At 45.1% G+C, this 14,885-nt stretch overlaps 1 protein-coding gene across 1 annotated transcript in view; it reads right to left on the bottom strand.

The window, feature by feature from the left end:
• Positions 1-14,885, bottom strand: part of SOCS7 (suppressor of cytokine signaling 7) — a 63,158-nt gene that overhangs the window by 44,836 nt on the left and 3,437 nt on the right. The window contains 5 exon segments of the mRNA XM_011984733.1: positions 970-1,100; positions 1,974-2,075; positions 2,523-2,627; positions 5,602-5,666; positions 14,294-14,806. Coding sequence (XP_011840123.1) covers positions 970-1,100; positions 1,974-2,075; positions 2,523-2,627; positions 5,602-5,666; positions 14,294-14,806 — 916 coding nt within the window.

The following is a 14,885-nucleotide window of genomic DNA, read 5'->3' as shown; positions in this document are numbered from 1 at the left end:
AAAAAAAAAAAAAAAAAAAAGGCTGGGTGCAGTGGTTTACACCTGTAATCCCAGCACTTTGGGAGGCCAAGGCAGATGGCTCACCTGAGGTCAGGAGTTCGAGACAAGCCTGGCCAACATGGTGAAACCCCATCTCTACTAAAAATACAGTAATTAGCTGGGCATGGTGGTGGGTGTCTATAATCCCAGCTACTTGGGAGGCTGAGGCAGGAGAATTGCTTGAACCCAGGAGGCAGAGGTTGCAGTAAGCCAAGATCACACCATTGCACTCCAGCCTGGGCGACAAGAGTGAAACTCAGTCCCAAAAACAAAACAAGACAACAACAACAACAACAAAAAAACAACAAAAAAGAATAATAATTCTACAATTATGTTACCAAAGACCCTACCAAGAAAAGAAGAGGGAATTGGGTCCGTTAATCAAAATCAGCTTAGACTGTAAACATTTCTCCAACAACCTTTATCAGGTCCAAAATTTTTTCCCCAAATTCAATTGTATTATATCTCATGGAATTAACAGCAGTAGCACACTGCTCTTGTCACTGTAAATATGGAAGAAAGTAAACTATTCTTCCTCTAAAAACAATAAATAGGGGCTGAGTATGGTGGCTCATGCCTATAATCCTAGAGTTTTGGGAGGCAGAGGCAAGAGGATCACGTTGAGCCTAGGAGTTCAAGACCAGCCTGGGAAAAAGCAAGACCAATCTCTACAAAAAATATAAATAAATTTTAGCTGGGCTTGGTCGTGCGTGCCTGTAGTCCTAGCTACTTGGGAGGCTGAGGCAGAAGGATCCTTTGGCCCAGGAGTTCGAGGCTATAGTGAGCTATGATTATGCCACCACCCCCTAGCCTGGGCAACAGAGCAAGACCCTGTCTCTAAAAATAAATAAACAAATAAATAAAGGTGTGCCCAGGTACAGAATTTAGCTAATGGGAGAAGTGATCTGTCAGTCCTTAGGTACCACCTACCTTCTCCAACTCTCGAAGGCTGGCTGCAAAGCTGCTCGAGTCAGGCCGATAGAGAGGACACTGGAGGTGCTGTGGGGGTTGGCTGTGCAGGGATTCAGCTGCTCGGATGGGAGCAATCCGGGGAAATGCATCTGCAGGGCAAGAGAGTGGTGGTCACTTGTTTACCCTCACTGCTCCCAACCACAAATAGACCCTCCCCCAAAAACAGAAATGCTAACTGAAGAGGGCAAGGCATTAGAAGCTAAGCTGGAAAGGGTAGAAGCCAAAGCAGTGGGAAAGAGCTGGATGGGCTGGAACAAAAAGCTGTGTGGCCTTGTGTAAGCTGTGAAGGATGGGTGGGGGCAGTTAACCCCAGGAAAGGGGAGGGGAGCTGCTCACTAACCTGACTAAGGTGACTACTTCAGGGGCTTCACCAGCCTAGAGCGATTCCAACTTCTCCCACCTCGAAGTGAAGTGCCGATAAGGCAGCCTTGGAAATAGTGACTCGCTTACTTGCCCAGGAAGAGTAATGATTTTGCCAGGCAAGTAGAAAACAAAGCTGATTTCATTCATTTTATTCCTTGGGTACTGGTAGCTGGCAATGCAGGTGTGGGCTACTGAATGCTTGGTACTTATTTACAAGGCTGCAGTAAATACTAAAAGCTTAGAATAACCACAGAACCTTGAAAACCAGCAACATATTAAACCTCACTATCCTGAAATTAAGGCAGTTTCTTAAGTGATATCTACTCAAGGATTGCAAAACAGTCTCAGCAGCAAAGAGATGAAAAATTCAGTAGTCTTTTATCCCTAACAAAAATCAGATTGACCTCCATAAAGAAAACGGGTTAGGAAAACCAGTTCTCGGCCTCATTTCCAAGGAGTCTGGTACAGCCAAGGGGAAAAGAGTTAAACTTTATACTAAGCTATTATTTCCATAAATAGATTTCTCCCATCCTTCTATGGTACAAAGTATCACTCTGTACTCCCAACTCTTACAAGTCTTGCCTCTAAACTAAGCTAACCTGGGGCATGGGGTGGAGGAGGCGGAGGTAGGGGGAAAGACTGCAAGGAAGACCCCATCGGAGCCACAAGGACAGATGTAGGCAGCATCCCACTGATATCATCTAGAAGAGAGAACAAAAGCAAGAGGTTCAGAAATGTGAGCACAGAATGAGCACGGTGAAGGCAGAGGAGAGGGAGAAGGACTATCAGGCTGCCCTCTGGGGCAGGATGGCCCAACCTTCACCCAGTCTTTTTGGACAGAGGGCAACAATCACCTTACTCTGGTTTGCTTTTGGAAAGCAGGGTAGTAAGGATATTCCTAATGCAGCCCAATAGCAGTGGGTTCAAGGCAAGATAAATGTAAATCGAATTAATATATGCACAGTATTACAGCATGCAGGTGAGACCCATTTAATTGCTTAGGGAGATGACGGGGTATTGAGAAAGAGCTAGGAAATAATTAAGTCATCATCGGAAACACAGAAGCGTGGTCGGCCCCCAGCAAAGAACAAGTCCCTGGAGCTCACCCTCCCACTAGGCAAGAAGGAGGAGAGGGGAAGAAACTATACCTAGGAGGCTGAGGCTTCTTCTTGGAGGAGGAGGGGGAGTTGGAGGGTGTGGAGAGGTCAGGCCCCGCTGAGAAATGTCCACATCCACAAGCGACACAGTTTCACCTGAGGGATTCATGGAGCAAGCAAGTTACAGAAGCGCCTTGCTCAAAGCTGACACAGAAAGCAAAGGGAAGCAAAGGGCAAGCAGGCGAGGCTGGGAGTCTGCTGCTCTCAGAAAGCTCAAAACCTAATGCCCCGAGGGCTGAAATCACCCCAACACCAGGAAGTCAATTTTTAAATTCTATCATTAAACCTTGGCCCTGTTAAGGACAAAACCATAGGACTGACAGTGGAAAACCATCTAATTCTGATTCCGTCACTGACTTACAACGTACCCTCAAACAAGAGGTCTTCTTTATCCAATGGAACCCACACCATTTATTTTTTCAGAACTGTGTATCAATTTCTGCCTTAGGAAGCAAGCCAAGTGGCTTGTTATATGCCCAAACAGACATGGAAAGCAAGGGCCAGAAAACCTAAGAACTGCACGGTAAGTGGAATACAGATAAAGTTCCCAATGTTAGTCCTAACTTCTTCCTAGAGGGCAGTCCATATCTTAATTTTCCAGAGTATTCACGCATAAGAGAATCTACCTGAATAAGATATCTGTTCTTAATAGCTGAGGCTACAAAGGCCGAAAGTACAATTTATATTCCTAAAAATTAGCTACTTTCACAGTCAGACAAAAGTCAAGTAATCTAAGAGGCAGCTTCTCCATAGGAAGTTGGTGGGAGGAGGCACATGGCCTCTCTTCTTCCCAGCATGTCATGCAGTTCTGTTCCCTGCCATATATAAGACTCCTTGCCACCCAACTCTGTCTATTCCCTCTCCACTTCAGTCATGAGAGGATGAAGGGTATTTTATTAATATTAACACAAGCTGATAGCCAGGAATAGGGTTATTTTGGCAAGCCTGATCCACAGGTCAGAACTCAGAATTTCTCTAATTTAGCCCTTAGGGTGTTCCTTCCAACACCTTTCTTTTATTCAGGGCTGAATGAGTCCCTCGGCTAGTATTTTAATGTTTCCCCATTAAGAAAATGAGGTGACCAATATTTACCAAAAGGACAGAAACTGGATTTTCAGAACCTAAATACACAGTTTTTTTTACAAAGGTCTTGAATATTAATTAAGATAAACAGAAAAGCTCTTCTAAAAGTCATAGAGACCCGGTGCAGTGGCTCACGCCTGTAATTCCAACACTTTGGGAGGCCAAGGTAGGCGAATCACTTGCACTCAGGAGTTCAAGACCAGCCTGGGCAACATCGTAAGACCCCATCTCCACAAAAATAAAAAAATTAGTCAGGTATGGTGGTGCATGCCTGTAGTCCCAGCTATTCTGGAGGCTGAGGAGGGAGGATCATTTGGGTCTAGGAAGTTGAGGCTGCAGTAAGCTGAGACTGCACCACTGCACTCCAGCCTGGGAGACAAAACGAGGCCCTGTGTCAAAAATAAACAAACAAAACTCATCAGTGGAAGTTCTAGAAAACTGGTACCAGACTCACCACACAGCTTGGTAATTGAGAGGCTGGCTGCCCAGAGCAATGCAATGGGGCCAGGCAAGCGTGTTTCCTGACAGGCCAGAGCAGTCTAGACTGTTGGTAGGGCACTTAACATAAAGGATGTCATTCCAGAGGGCTGAGGCTGACCTGAACCTCAAACCACAAATGTAGGTAGTGTTCCTTTTTTTTTCAGACGGAGTCTCACTCTATCACTCAGGCTGGAGTGCAGTGGCAAAATCTCTGCTCAATGCAACCTCAGCCTCTCAGGTTCAAGCGATTCTCCTGCCTCAGCCTCCCGAGTAGCTGGACTACAAGGTATGTGGCACCATGCTCAGCTAATTTTTTGTATTTTTAGTAGAGATGGGGTTTCACACCATGTTGGCCAGGCTGGTCTGAAACTCCTGACCTCAGGTGATCCACTCACTTCAACCTCCCAAAGTGCTGGGATTACAAGCCTAAGCCACTGTGACCGCGACCAGCCATGTTCCTTACTTTAAGGAGGAAACAACTATTAACTAGAAAGACATGCTATCACAACATAAGATTTTTAAATTCTGGGCTTGGATAAGAACAGAGACCTCCTTCTCCACTACAGTAGATGTCTATACAGGTACCAATTCACTTGTTTTGACAGTTCACAGCAGTCTACCCAGCTGCAGGTCTCATTGGCCTGCTTAACATTTTCCTGGAAGCATCCATTCCCAAATCATATGTCTTCCAATCACCTTTTTGAGGGACATTATATCCAAAGGAGTTTGAGATTGAGATTTTTTTTTAAAGGCTTCTCAGTCACAACCAATGAGAAGTACTCAGTTTCTGAGACACAGGCAGTGTGGCAAAGCCCCACTTTTCTACAGCTTATTCATGCAGGAGCTTCCCATGTGACTGACATAATAGAAGGTCTCCATCTCTGAAAAAGCTCCCTACGAAATGAGAAGGCAGTTACCCATCATCCAAAGGAGATTCTACAGTCTTCCTAGTTTAGCAACTGTGTTCCCTGCTGCAAGAGGGCAGACTTAAATTAGATACAATAAAGAACTCTAACAGCTGCAGGAACTGCAAGCCCCTAAAAAGACAAGAGCTCAAGTAATCCCCTCTGCCTAAAAAAGTCTTCAAAAATAGACCAGATAATCATGGATCATTTTTATGAGATAACCCATGAACTCCCTTGGAAGCAGAGACAGAAACTGTATGACTTCTAGAGAGTCTTTTATGCACTGTAAGCCCATAAATTTGTAATTCCTAGTTTTAATTTATATGTGATGACCCTGAGCTAAGCACTGCATAACTGCTAGGGCCACCCAGGTCACCCAATTACCAACAAGCAGCCTTTACCTCCAACTATAAAGCATCCAAAGTCAAGAACACATTCCATACCATAAAAATAGCCTCATCTCAAACCCACTAAGCATGGAATGAAGGAAATAACTGCAGACACGCCTACAGCTCCCTGTGACGCATCTGCAAGTGTTTCCCAACAGGTCTCAGAACACCCCTGTTTTCAGATGTCAGAAGACAGAAAGATATTACCCTTACCTGTGAACAGGGGGCTGAAGGAGACTGGAGAAAAGGCACTTTGAGTTCTTGTCAACCTGGGTTTCCTAGGGAGTGAGAAAGCAGAGAGGGAATAGAGGGGAGAAATGAACACATACGCATTTAAGTCACCACAACACTCAGTTCCAGATGCACTGAAAAATAAAGCAAACCCTAGTCGTTGTCAGCAACACTCTTGTAATAAAGCATAAAATAAAGGGGAAGAAGGAAATAATTAAGGCAATTCCTTAAATAGCTTTGGCTACAGAATTCACCAGCCTACAAAGCAATGAGAAATCCCTTTGGAGCTCACCATACCCAGTACATTAAAAGAGTAAAACACCTTGAGTGGTAATTAGCAAGTCCATTTCAAGAGGAAGGAAGTCTGATACAGAGCTGACTTCCATCTGGGAGCCAAGAAAAAGGCTCTTGACCTGAACAGGCACCAGCTCAGAGCAGATTTTCCCTCTGGGCTTGCCTGTAGGATAGGTCATTCCAAAGTGAACCAGGGAACAGATTCTGATCTGAGAATAGCACTGTAGGATGCACATGCAGTCTTCAACCTTGAAGACCTCTGATTTCCGCACAATTGCCCCAAGGCATGAGTCAAAGCCATCAGCTAGCTACTAAGTGGGCCTCCTCAGATTAGGGGCTCTGCCTAGCACCCAAGAAGAGGGCCCATTCCTCTCTCTGAGCTGCCACTCACACGGCCCTCCCCATGACTTCTTGATGCTGTTCCAGGGAACCAGTCTGAAAACTCAGATCTTTTGGTTAATATACCAAAGATCACTTCTTACCACACTTTCAAGTGGCTTTTCAGCAATAAATGAAAGAAACTCAAAAGACTCCAATGAACACATTATGGTCAGAAGTGTGTTAAACTCAAAAAACTCACCTCAGAATGACTGAACTTGTCGAGGTGATAGAAATATAATATATGCTGGCCGAGCAGTGTCTCACAAGGTCAGGAGATCAAGACCATCCTGACTAACATGGTGAAACCCCATCTCTACTAAAAATACAAAAACTTAGCCGGGCGCGGTGGTGGGCGCCTGTAATCCCACCTACTCGGGAGGCTGAGGCAGGAGAATGGCATGAACTCGGGTGGTGGAGCTTGCAGTGAGCTGAGATCGCCCCTCTGCACTCCAGCCTGGGCGACAGAGTGAGACTCCGTCTCAAAAAATAAAAATAAAAATAAAAATAAAAAATAAAAATAAGAAATATGCTATATGCTGGCTGGGCACGGTGGCTCACACCTGTAATCCCAGCACTTTGGGAGGTCGAGGTAGGCAAATCACAAGGTCAGGAGTTTGAGACCAGCCTGGCCAACATGGTGAAAAATCCCGTCTCTACTAAAAATACAAAAATTAGCTGGGTGTGGTGGCGTGCACCTGTAATCCCAGCTACTCAGGAGGCTGAGGTACGAGAACTGCTTGAGCCCGGGAGGTGAAGGTTGCAGTGAACCAAGATCACGCCACTGCACTTCAGCCTGGGTGACAGAGTGAGACTCCATCTCAAAAAAAAAAAAAAAAGGAAATATGCTATATGCTGATTATGGTAGAGATTATGATGACTATATATAAATTTGTCAAAATGAATAGAGCTGGACACTTAAAAGGGTAAATTTTGCAATATATAAATTATACCTCAGGCCCGGTGTGATGGCTCACACCTGTAATCCCAACACTTTGGGAGGCTGAGGTGGGCAGAATGCTTGAGCCCAGGAATTCATGACCAGCCTGGGCAACATGGTGAAACTTTGTCTCTACAAAAAATACAAAAATTAGCTGGGCGTGGTGGTGTACACCTCTAGTCCCAGTTACTCAGGAGTGTGAGGTGGGAGGATCACCTGAACCTGGGAAGGTCAAGGCTGCAGTGAGTCATGATTGAGCTGCTGCATTCCAGCCTGGGTGACAGAGTGAGACCCTGTCTCAAAAATAAATAAATAAATAAATAAATAATAAATATTTATTTATTATTTATTTATTTTTTATTTTTTATTGTTAACAATAAAACAGACTTAAAGAAAATCCTACCCCAGAATTAAGTGTCTGTCTCCTAGCATTGTAGCTGGCTCACCTTCCAAAATACTCTTACCCAAAGGTCTAAATAGAACTTAAACTCTTTTCAACTATAAATTGCACCAATAAAGAGGGGCAAAAGCAAAGAAAATCCAAAATGAAATTCTATTTTAAATTATTTGATTTCAGAAGATGTTTATGCATTTATGTTTTAACATCGATGTCTGAGCTTCTCAGAATTCACTTCAAACAAAATTCTAAAACCATACCATGAAGATCTTATTCAGAAAGAGCTGAAACCCTGGTCCGTCTTTCTCTTGACCTAGCTTTACATTCCCTTGGCAACCTCTTCCGTACTTGAGGGGTCTGATGATCACGCTCACTATGAATATTCCACCCACAGCACCCACAGGAGAGGTGGCTACATAAAAATAAGATACGGCCACACAGTTGCTTTGCTCATAAAAGTGGCTCATGACTGCAGCTTAGTTCCAACAATCCAGAGGACTGGAATGCAATGTTAATTCCACTGGACATGAACTTTAGGACTGCTGAAGAGCTTCCAAGCTGATTTTTATTTGATAACTTGTGGGTACAACATTAAACCCAGCAAGTAGAAACCTAAAGCACTGGCCTTTCAAAAGGTTCACACCTCAGCCATTTGGCCGTTTGCCTCTTTTCAAAGGAAGCTGCATTCCTCTGCCATCTGCCCATGCTGGGGACGAGTCTCTTCAGTGCCAAGCACTGAAGAACGGCAGGACCCAAATGCACACATCTTGCGGAGGCCTTCTCACTTCAGCTCATCTTCTCCCCCACCCCCGGCATTTTGAAGAAGAAAAATCATAGTTTCTAGGATCTAGAAAAAGAAAAACATCTGAATCCAGGGAGAGCTGTTCGAGAGTGCCAGAATGGTTTTTCCTGGCAAATAAGGGGGCTTCATAGCCGGATGCTTGGAAAGTAAAAGGTCTAAAGTCTAGGAGGCTAAAAGGCTACTAATAAATAGGCATGCTTCTTTCTCTCTTTGGGAAGACAAGCCTAACTACAAACCCAAAGCAGTATCTGTCTCAAGCGTCCTGAGAGCATTCTAATGGCAGTCATTCATGAAACAACCAATCTAGATGACTATAAAAAAAAAAAAAAAAAAAACAAAGCAAGGTACTGATTAACATAAAATTGAGGATGGTGGTTACCAGGGGGAGGGATAAGATGTAATTAGAAAGCAACACTCTTCAAAGGTACTGATAACATTCTATTTGTTAAGTTTAGTGAAGGTACCTATGCTTGTATTTTATTATTATTAAAAGACATACACTTTACACATCCCCTTTTGTACACATGAACCATCTGGAATGATAAAAGGCCATTCTAAGCTGACACACTATATTTTGGAGAGCAATATAATGGAATTTCAGATAATATTTTAAACTAACCCTCTATACTACATTCCCATGCTATTTATTCTTCCCCAGATCACCTCAACAAGCATTAGGGTGCAAAGTTATACCCCTGTAACTTTGCCAGTAGGCCACTTTCATCTTAGCAGCAACAAAGACTGGAGGAGTAGGGTGGGATAAAACAGCATTTGGTGGGCTGTGCTTCAGGTGACATAAAAGGACAGGGCAGAAGGCCTCAGGCAAAGGTCTTTGAGACTAGCAGTCCTTTGTGTCAGCTAAGTTACTGCCTATGCTGTAGGTAACAAAAAAACAGGATGCCTCTGTCCATTTCTACCCTGCAAATTATTAACTGTACTACAACAGATTTATGGGATAAAGGAGTTAAAAGCATTAGATTAGACAGAACAACAACACATAGACGTAACCATTGGCCGGTTTTCAAATTCCTTGAAACCTAAAATAAAAACAGTGAAATAATAATAACCTATTTGCCCATAAGTGCCCTGTACTGATGCCCTAAGACTTACACGTCCTTTTCTAAAGTAACTTCCAAATTAGGATGTCCAAATACCAGATTTTACGGCTCCAATGTACCTCTGCCCCTGCTAAAGCACACAGTGCCAAGACAGCCAGCCTGTGCCATTTCCAACACGTCATAAGCCAGTGTCTGTTCATGTGCTACAGGCACAAAAACCATGTGTTCATTTTTAGTTCCAATACACAGACATCTGTGCAGCAAGGTCAGATCCAAAACTCCATCATAAACCCACTAAAGAACCTATAGAGGGAACTTCCAGGGAAAAGCCAAGAGGCACAGTCCAAGGTCTAAAACCTTAGAAATGATGTTGGCAGAGAGAATGTTAAGGAGTAAGAAGCACGGCACGGGACTCAAATGGACAGAGATTTTTTTTAAGCCCAGGAGTTCATTCTAAAAGAGAGCTGCCAACCGCAACCACTTCATGGAAAAAATAGTTAAAAAGATCAACATTGTGTGGACCCAAAACCCAAACATAAAATCAGAACTTCCTCAACACACCATAAAATCATTTTGCTCTCAGCATGTCATGCTATGACTCAAAAAGACCCCTTTAGACCTGAAGACCCAAGGATACAGTGAAAAAGGTTTCTCACGTCTGCCAGGTCTGTCCACGACAGCAGGGCCCCAAATGGATGCCAAAGCAGCCTGCCTCTCTTTCCAGAATTCTATCCTTCCATCCCCCACCAAATACATAGATAGGAAACCACTACAGAACCGTCCTCCATTTCTCCACCTCACTACCATGAAGACGGCCAGTAATAGCCTCATTTGTTAACTTGGTAAAAAACTAATCTTGAAAAGTGAACAAGGTACCTATTTCCAACCAAGTGTGTATTACATGATGATTCAAAATGGTCAGATCAAATTAGATCTCTCACCAAATCCAAAGGAAGGCAATCAGTTCAACATATGAGAAACAGACATGGGAACTCCACTGGTTTTCCTGAAATAGCAATGCTAGATTACACTGAGGACCACAGGCATCAAGCCCAGCTCTTTGAATTCCAACATATGTGTGTTATAAGCCCTAGCCCAGTTCCCCAGAACAGAAACCTGATTAGTTGCTGGGCCCATTTCTTTCTTTCTTTCTTTTTTAAAGAGATGGAGTCAGCCGCGCGCGGTGGCTCTAGCCTGTAATCCCAGCACTTTGGGAGGCTGAGGTGGGCAGACTGCCTGAGCTCAGGAGTTCGAGACCAGCCTGGGCAACACGGTGAAATGCAGTCTCTACTAAAATGCAAAAAATTAGCCAGGCGTGGTGGCATGCATCTGTAGTCCCAGCTACTCGGGAGGATGAGGCAGAAGAATTGCTTGAACCTGAGAGGCGGAGGTTGTAGTGAGCCAAGATTGGGCCATTGCGCTCCAGCATGGACGACAGAGCGAGACTACGTCTCCCAAAAAAAAAAAAAAAAGAGAGATGGAGTCTGGCTCTGTTGCCCAGGCTGGAGTGCAGTGGCACATCATAGCTCACTGTGCCCTTAAACTCCTGGGCTCAAGTAACCCTCCTGCCTCTGCCTTCCAAGTATTGGGACTACAGGTGCGCACTACCACACCCAATTGGTGAACCCATTTCTTACCTCGCTTAAAAAGAGTTATCTAAGTTGGCCCGGGGGTGGTGGCTCATGCCTGTAATCCCAGCACTTTGAGAGGCCAAGGCAGGCAGATCACCTGAGGTCAGGAGTTCGGGACCAGTCTGGCCAACATGGCAAAACTCCAGCTCTACTAAAAATTAAAAATTAAAAAATTAGCCGGGCATGATGGTGTGCCCCTATAATCCCAGCCACTGGAGAGGCTGACGCAGGAGAATCGCTTGAACCCAGGAGGCGGAGGTTGCAGTAAGCCAAGATTGCACCACTGCACTCCAGCCTGGGCCACAGAGCAAGACTCCACCTCAAAACAAAAAACAAAACAAAAACAAATCTCTAAACTAACTCATACTACACTGAAGACAATATATCCATGTAGGTCCACTTACTAGACTCAAAAGCAACTAAAAGGAAGTTTTGCTTAGTGCTAAAATGTGGGAATTGTTAAACCTTCTAAAATGATTGTAGGAAGGCAGATGTTGAGAATAGCAAAGGGAATTATGCCCAGAGGTTACTGTAAAAGTCCCAAATTGTACAGCAAAGACTGTAGAAGCCCATAATTAACTCCAATCAACAATGAGGACAAAGGCATATACCCTTTGGCAAAAGACTGAAATTTCTCACCACTTCCAGGTCCTACCAATCAAAACAAGAGAAAAGCTAAAAATCCAACCTCATCCTCCCACTATTGCGGACTTAGGAGGTGCAGATCCACAGAAATCACAACTACCCTGGCCAGACTCACCAAGTTTCTCACAGCTGCGAGGCTGCCAGCAAGACTGGCACATAGTAAGCTGTGGAAAAGCTCACAAGCAGCACCAAATCCTAAGCATTAAAAAATTTACCAGCTCAGTCTTATTACTTATCTTCTAAAAAGCACAAACTATTCCATCTAGATTTCTTCTCAACAATCTATTCTTATAAGGACAGGAACAAGACAGTCAACACTCACCCATTTTACAGATAGGGGAAAAAGGGAAGCATGAAGACAACAAATTTGGTCATCTCCCAGCTGATGTTGGAGTTTACATGGAATCTAGACTTTCACATTCTCTATACAGCATGCTGCCTCCAAACAGCAGTCAACTAAAAGTTTATACACAAATACCTAGCTCTTCTCCAATTCATCAGAAAAAGCCCTTGGACCAAAAAATGTAATTCTCCAGTGCCCTGAACTAAGCTTCTTTGCAAAGCTACAGCCCAATTTGCTCTGCGGCAGAAATCTGTATTGTGCTTAGTGTGAGGGTTGGTGGCAGAGCAGCCAATGACCATTAAATTCTGCTTCCAAAGGCAAAAAACCGTATAATGTTATATGCCTTTTCCACTTCCTAATCTGTTAGACGCAGCAGCTAATTTCACGCCACACCTCGTATTTGGCATCTCTGGAATCTCAGATGAACTCCTGGTCAACGTGGAACAAAGGCAAGACAAACCACAAGAAAATTAGCAACCTATCCTGTGTCATTACCCATAGCTTTAATCCCGCCCTCCCCTGCATCTGATGAAAATTTCATCTGTGCTGGTAAGTGGAGCATTGAATACAGAGCCTACCACAAAAAAGCTGTTTCAGCAGCCACACACCAAGATCTGAACTCCCAGCATGAATTCACTAGGAGGCAAAGGCAGAAACACTGGCCTACCTAAAGGGGCAACACACTGATTTCTTCAGAAAGTTTGGATTTGGCCTGATCTCCAAGACGAGTCCATGGCACAGCTGTTCAGAAAGGGCAAGAAAGCCAAATCCACCCAACATTTTCTTCTTGGAGTACCCAAGTTCCCTTGAAAAGAGAAGTCCATGAATGAGTGGTTCCCAGTCAGGATCAACTGGGGAGCTTTTAAAAAATTCAAACTCTTAGGCTTTTCAAAAAGCTCCCCAAGTGATCCTAGTTCACGGTAAGGTTATCAATTTATACCTATTCTTTAGCTTTGGTTTATGGCTGCCAGTATGTCTCAAGAATCCATCACGTAAACCACAACAAAACCAATTCCAATCTTTCTGAGAACCCGCTCAAAGAAGTACAAACCACAATGGCAGTTACCACAAGGTAACTCATTTCACTAACACCAAAGTTGACAGTTTTGTAAACCAACGCTACAGATCTAACACTGGATGCCAAAGATCAGTCCACTCCTCAGAAATGCAGGAAAAAAACTCAATGTCTACGTTTGGAATTTTCATCAACTGGCCTAGAACTCATGTACCTGTCTCTACCTTGTCTATGTCTTACTGGTAGTTAGAATTCTCAAATGGCCTTGAGAGAGCACAGAACTATTTTCTCGAGACAGGCTCTCACTCTGTCACGCAAACTGGAGTACAGTGGCATGATCACTATTCACTGCAACCTCCACCTCCTGGGCTCCAGTGATCCTCCTCCCTCAGCCTCCCAAGTAGCTGAGACCACTCCCGGCTAATTTTTTATTTATTTTTTGTAGAAATAAGGGATTTTTTTTTTTTTTTTTGTAGAGATGGGGTTTCGCATGTTGCCCAAGCTGGTCTCAAACTCCTGAGCTCAGGTTATCTGCCATCCCCGGCCTCCAAAGTGCTGGGATTACAGGTGTGAGCCACTGTGCCCAGTCTATTTTCTATTCTCACAGACAGTGGTCAGCACCCAAATTTGATATGCCAAGTTCATCTAAGGGAACAACCAGGAAAACATTAAAACTTTGAACAGATGTCCAATTGATTGCTGGCCTACAACTGCATTTGAAGATTCTCCTGTCATTTGCATCCATGAGAGTGAAGGGGGGTGCGGTGCTGCTACACAGAATAAGCAAGGCGGTCAAGATGCAACACCAGCTTTTTGCCCCAAAGGCCAAACATTTCCAGCAATCTCCCTTCCAGGGATAATGGCACACAGCCGCCTTGGAAAAACTTAAAAAGCTATGCCAGGGTGGGGATGGGGGGATGGTCTGAAACCATCTTCCAACAAGAGATGCAAACCAGCTCAGAAGTGTCATGGAGTGTGCACTCTTTAAGAGTGAAAGCTGTTTCCACAATTAGCTCTGACCTTATGCGAGATGTTATCACCTTTGGTACCAAGTCTCTGCCTCCTCCTGAAGACCCTATCTTAAGAACTGTCAGGATCGCGGTAGCAATAGATAAAAAGGGAAACCTAACAAGAAAAGGAAGTTTGTCGGCCAGCCCCCCTCCGGTCTCACCTCCCCGCGTCCAGCTCCCGGCCCGCAGAACCTCCCATGTCTGTCAGGCTCGCAGCTGAAGCAGCCAGCTCTCCAGAAGGCCTCTTGCCGGTCCCATCCCCACCGCCGGAGCCACCGTTGCAGCTCTTGGTGCGAAAGAGGCGACTGAGGCGGATTTTGAAGGAGCCCTTCCGAGAAGGACCCGCGAGTGGCCGGAGGGGCCCGGGAGGAGGCGGGGGCGGGGGAGGTTGCTGCTGCTGCTGCTGCTGCTCCCCTCTACTCAGGCGCCCCAGAGGGACCAAGTCCTGCAGCGGGAAGGGCACCGGAGGTAATTCAGGGCCTGGGGGCTGCAGCAGAAGCCGGCCGCCCCCTCCTCCTCCGCGACCCGGGCTGCTGAGCTCCTCTTCCGAGCAGCTGTTAGTCTCCAGGCTCTCGGCCTCCGATTCCAAGCCCTCCAGGACTAGCAGCGCGTCGCTCGTTTCCGTGGGGTCCTCCCCGGCCTGCGGGGCGACAGCAGGAGCCGGCCGCCCCCTCCTCCTCCGCGACCCGGGCTGCTGAGCTCCTCTTCCGAGCAGCTGTTAGTCTCCAGGCTCTCGGCCTCCGATTCCAAGCC

Source organism: Mandrillus leucophaeus, unplaced genomic scaffold (genome assembly GCF_000951045.1).
Source record: "Mandrillus leucophaeus isolate KB7577 unplaced genomic scaffold, Mleu.le_1.0 Scaffold272, whole genome shotgun sequence".
Taxonomy (NCBI): domain Eukaryota; kingdom Metazoa; phylum Chordata; class Mammalia; order Primates; family Cercopithecidae; genus Mandrillus; species Mandrillus leucophaeus.
The sequence above is the reverse complement of the archived record's forward strand: the minus strand, read 5'-3'. Positions and strand labels throughout refer to the sequence as shown.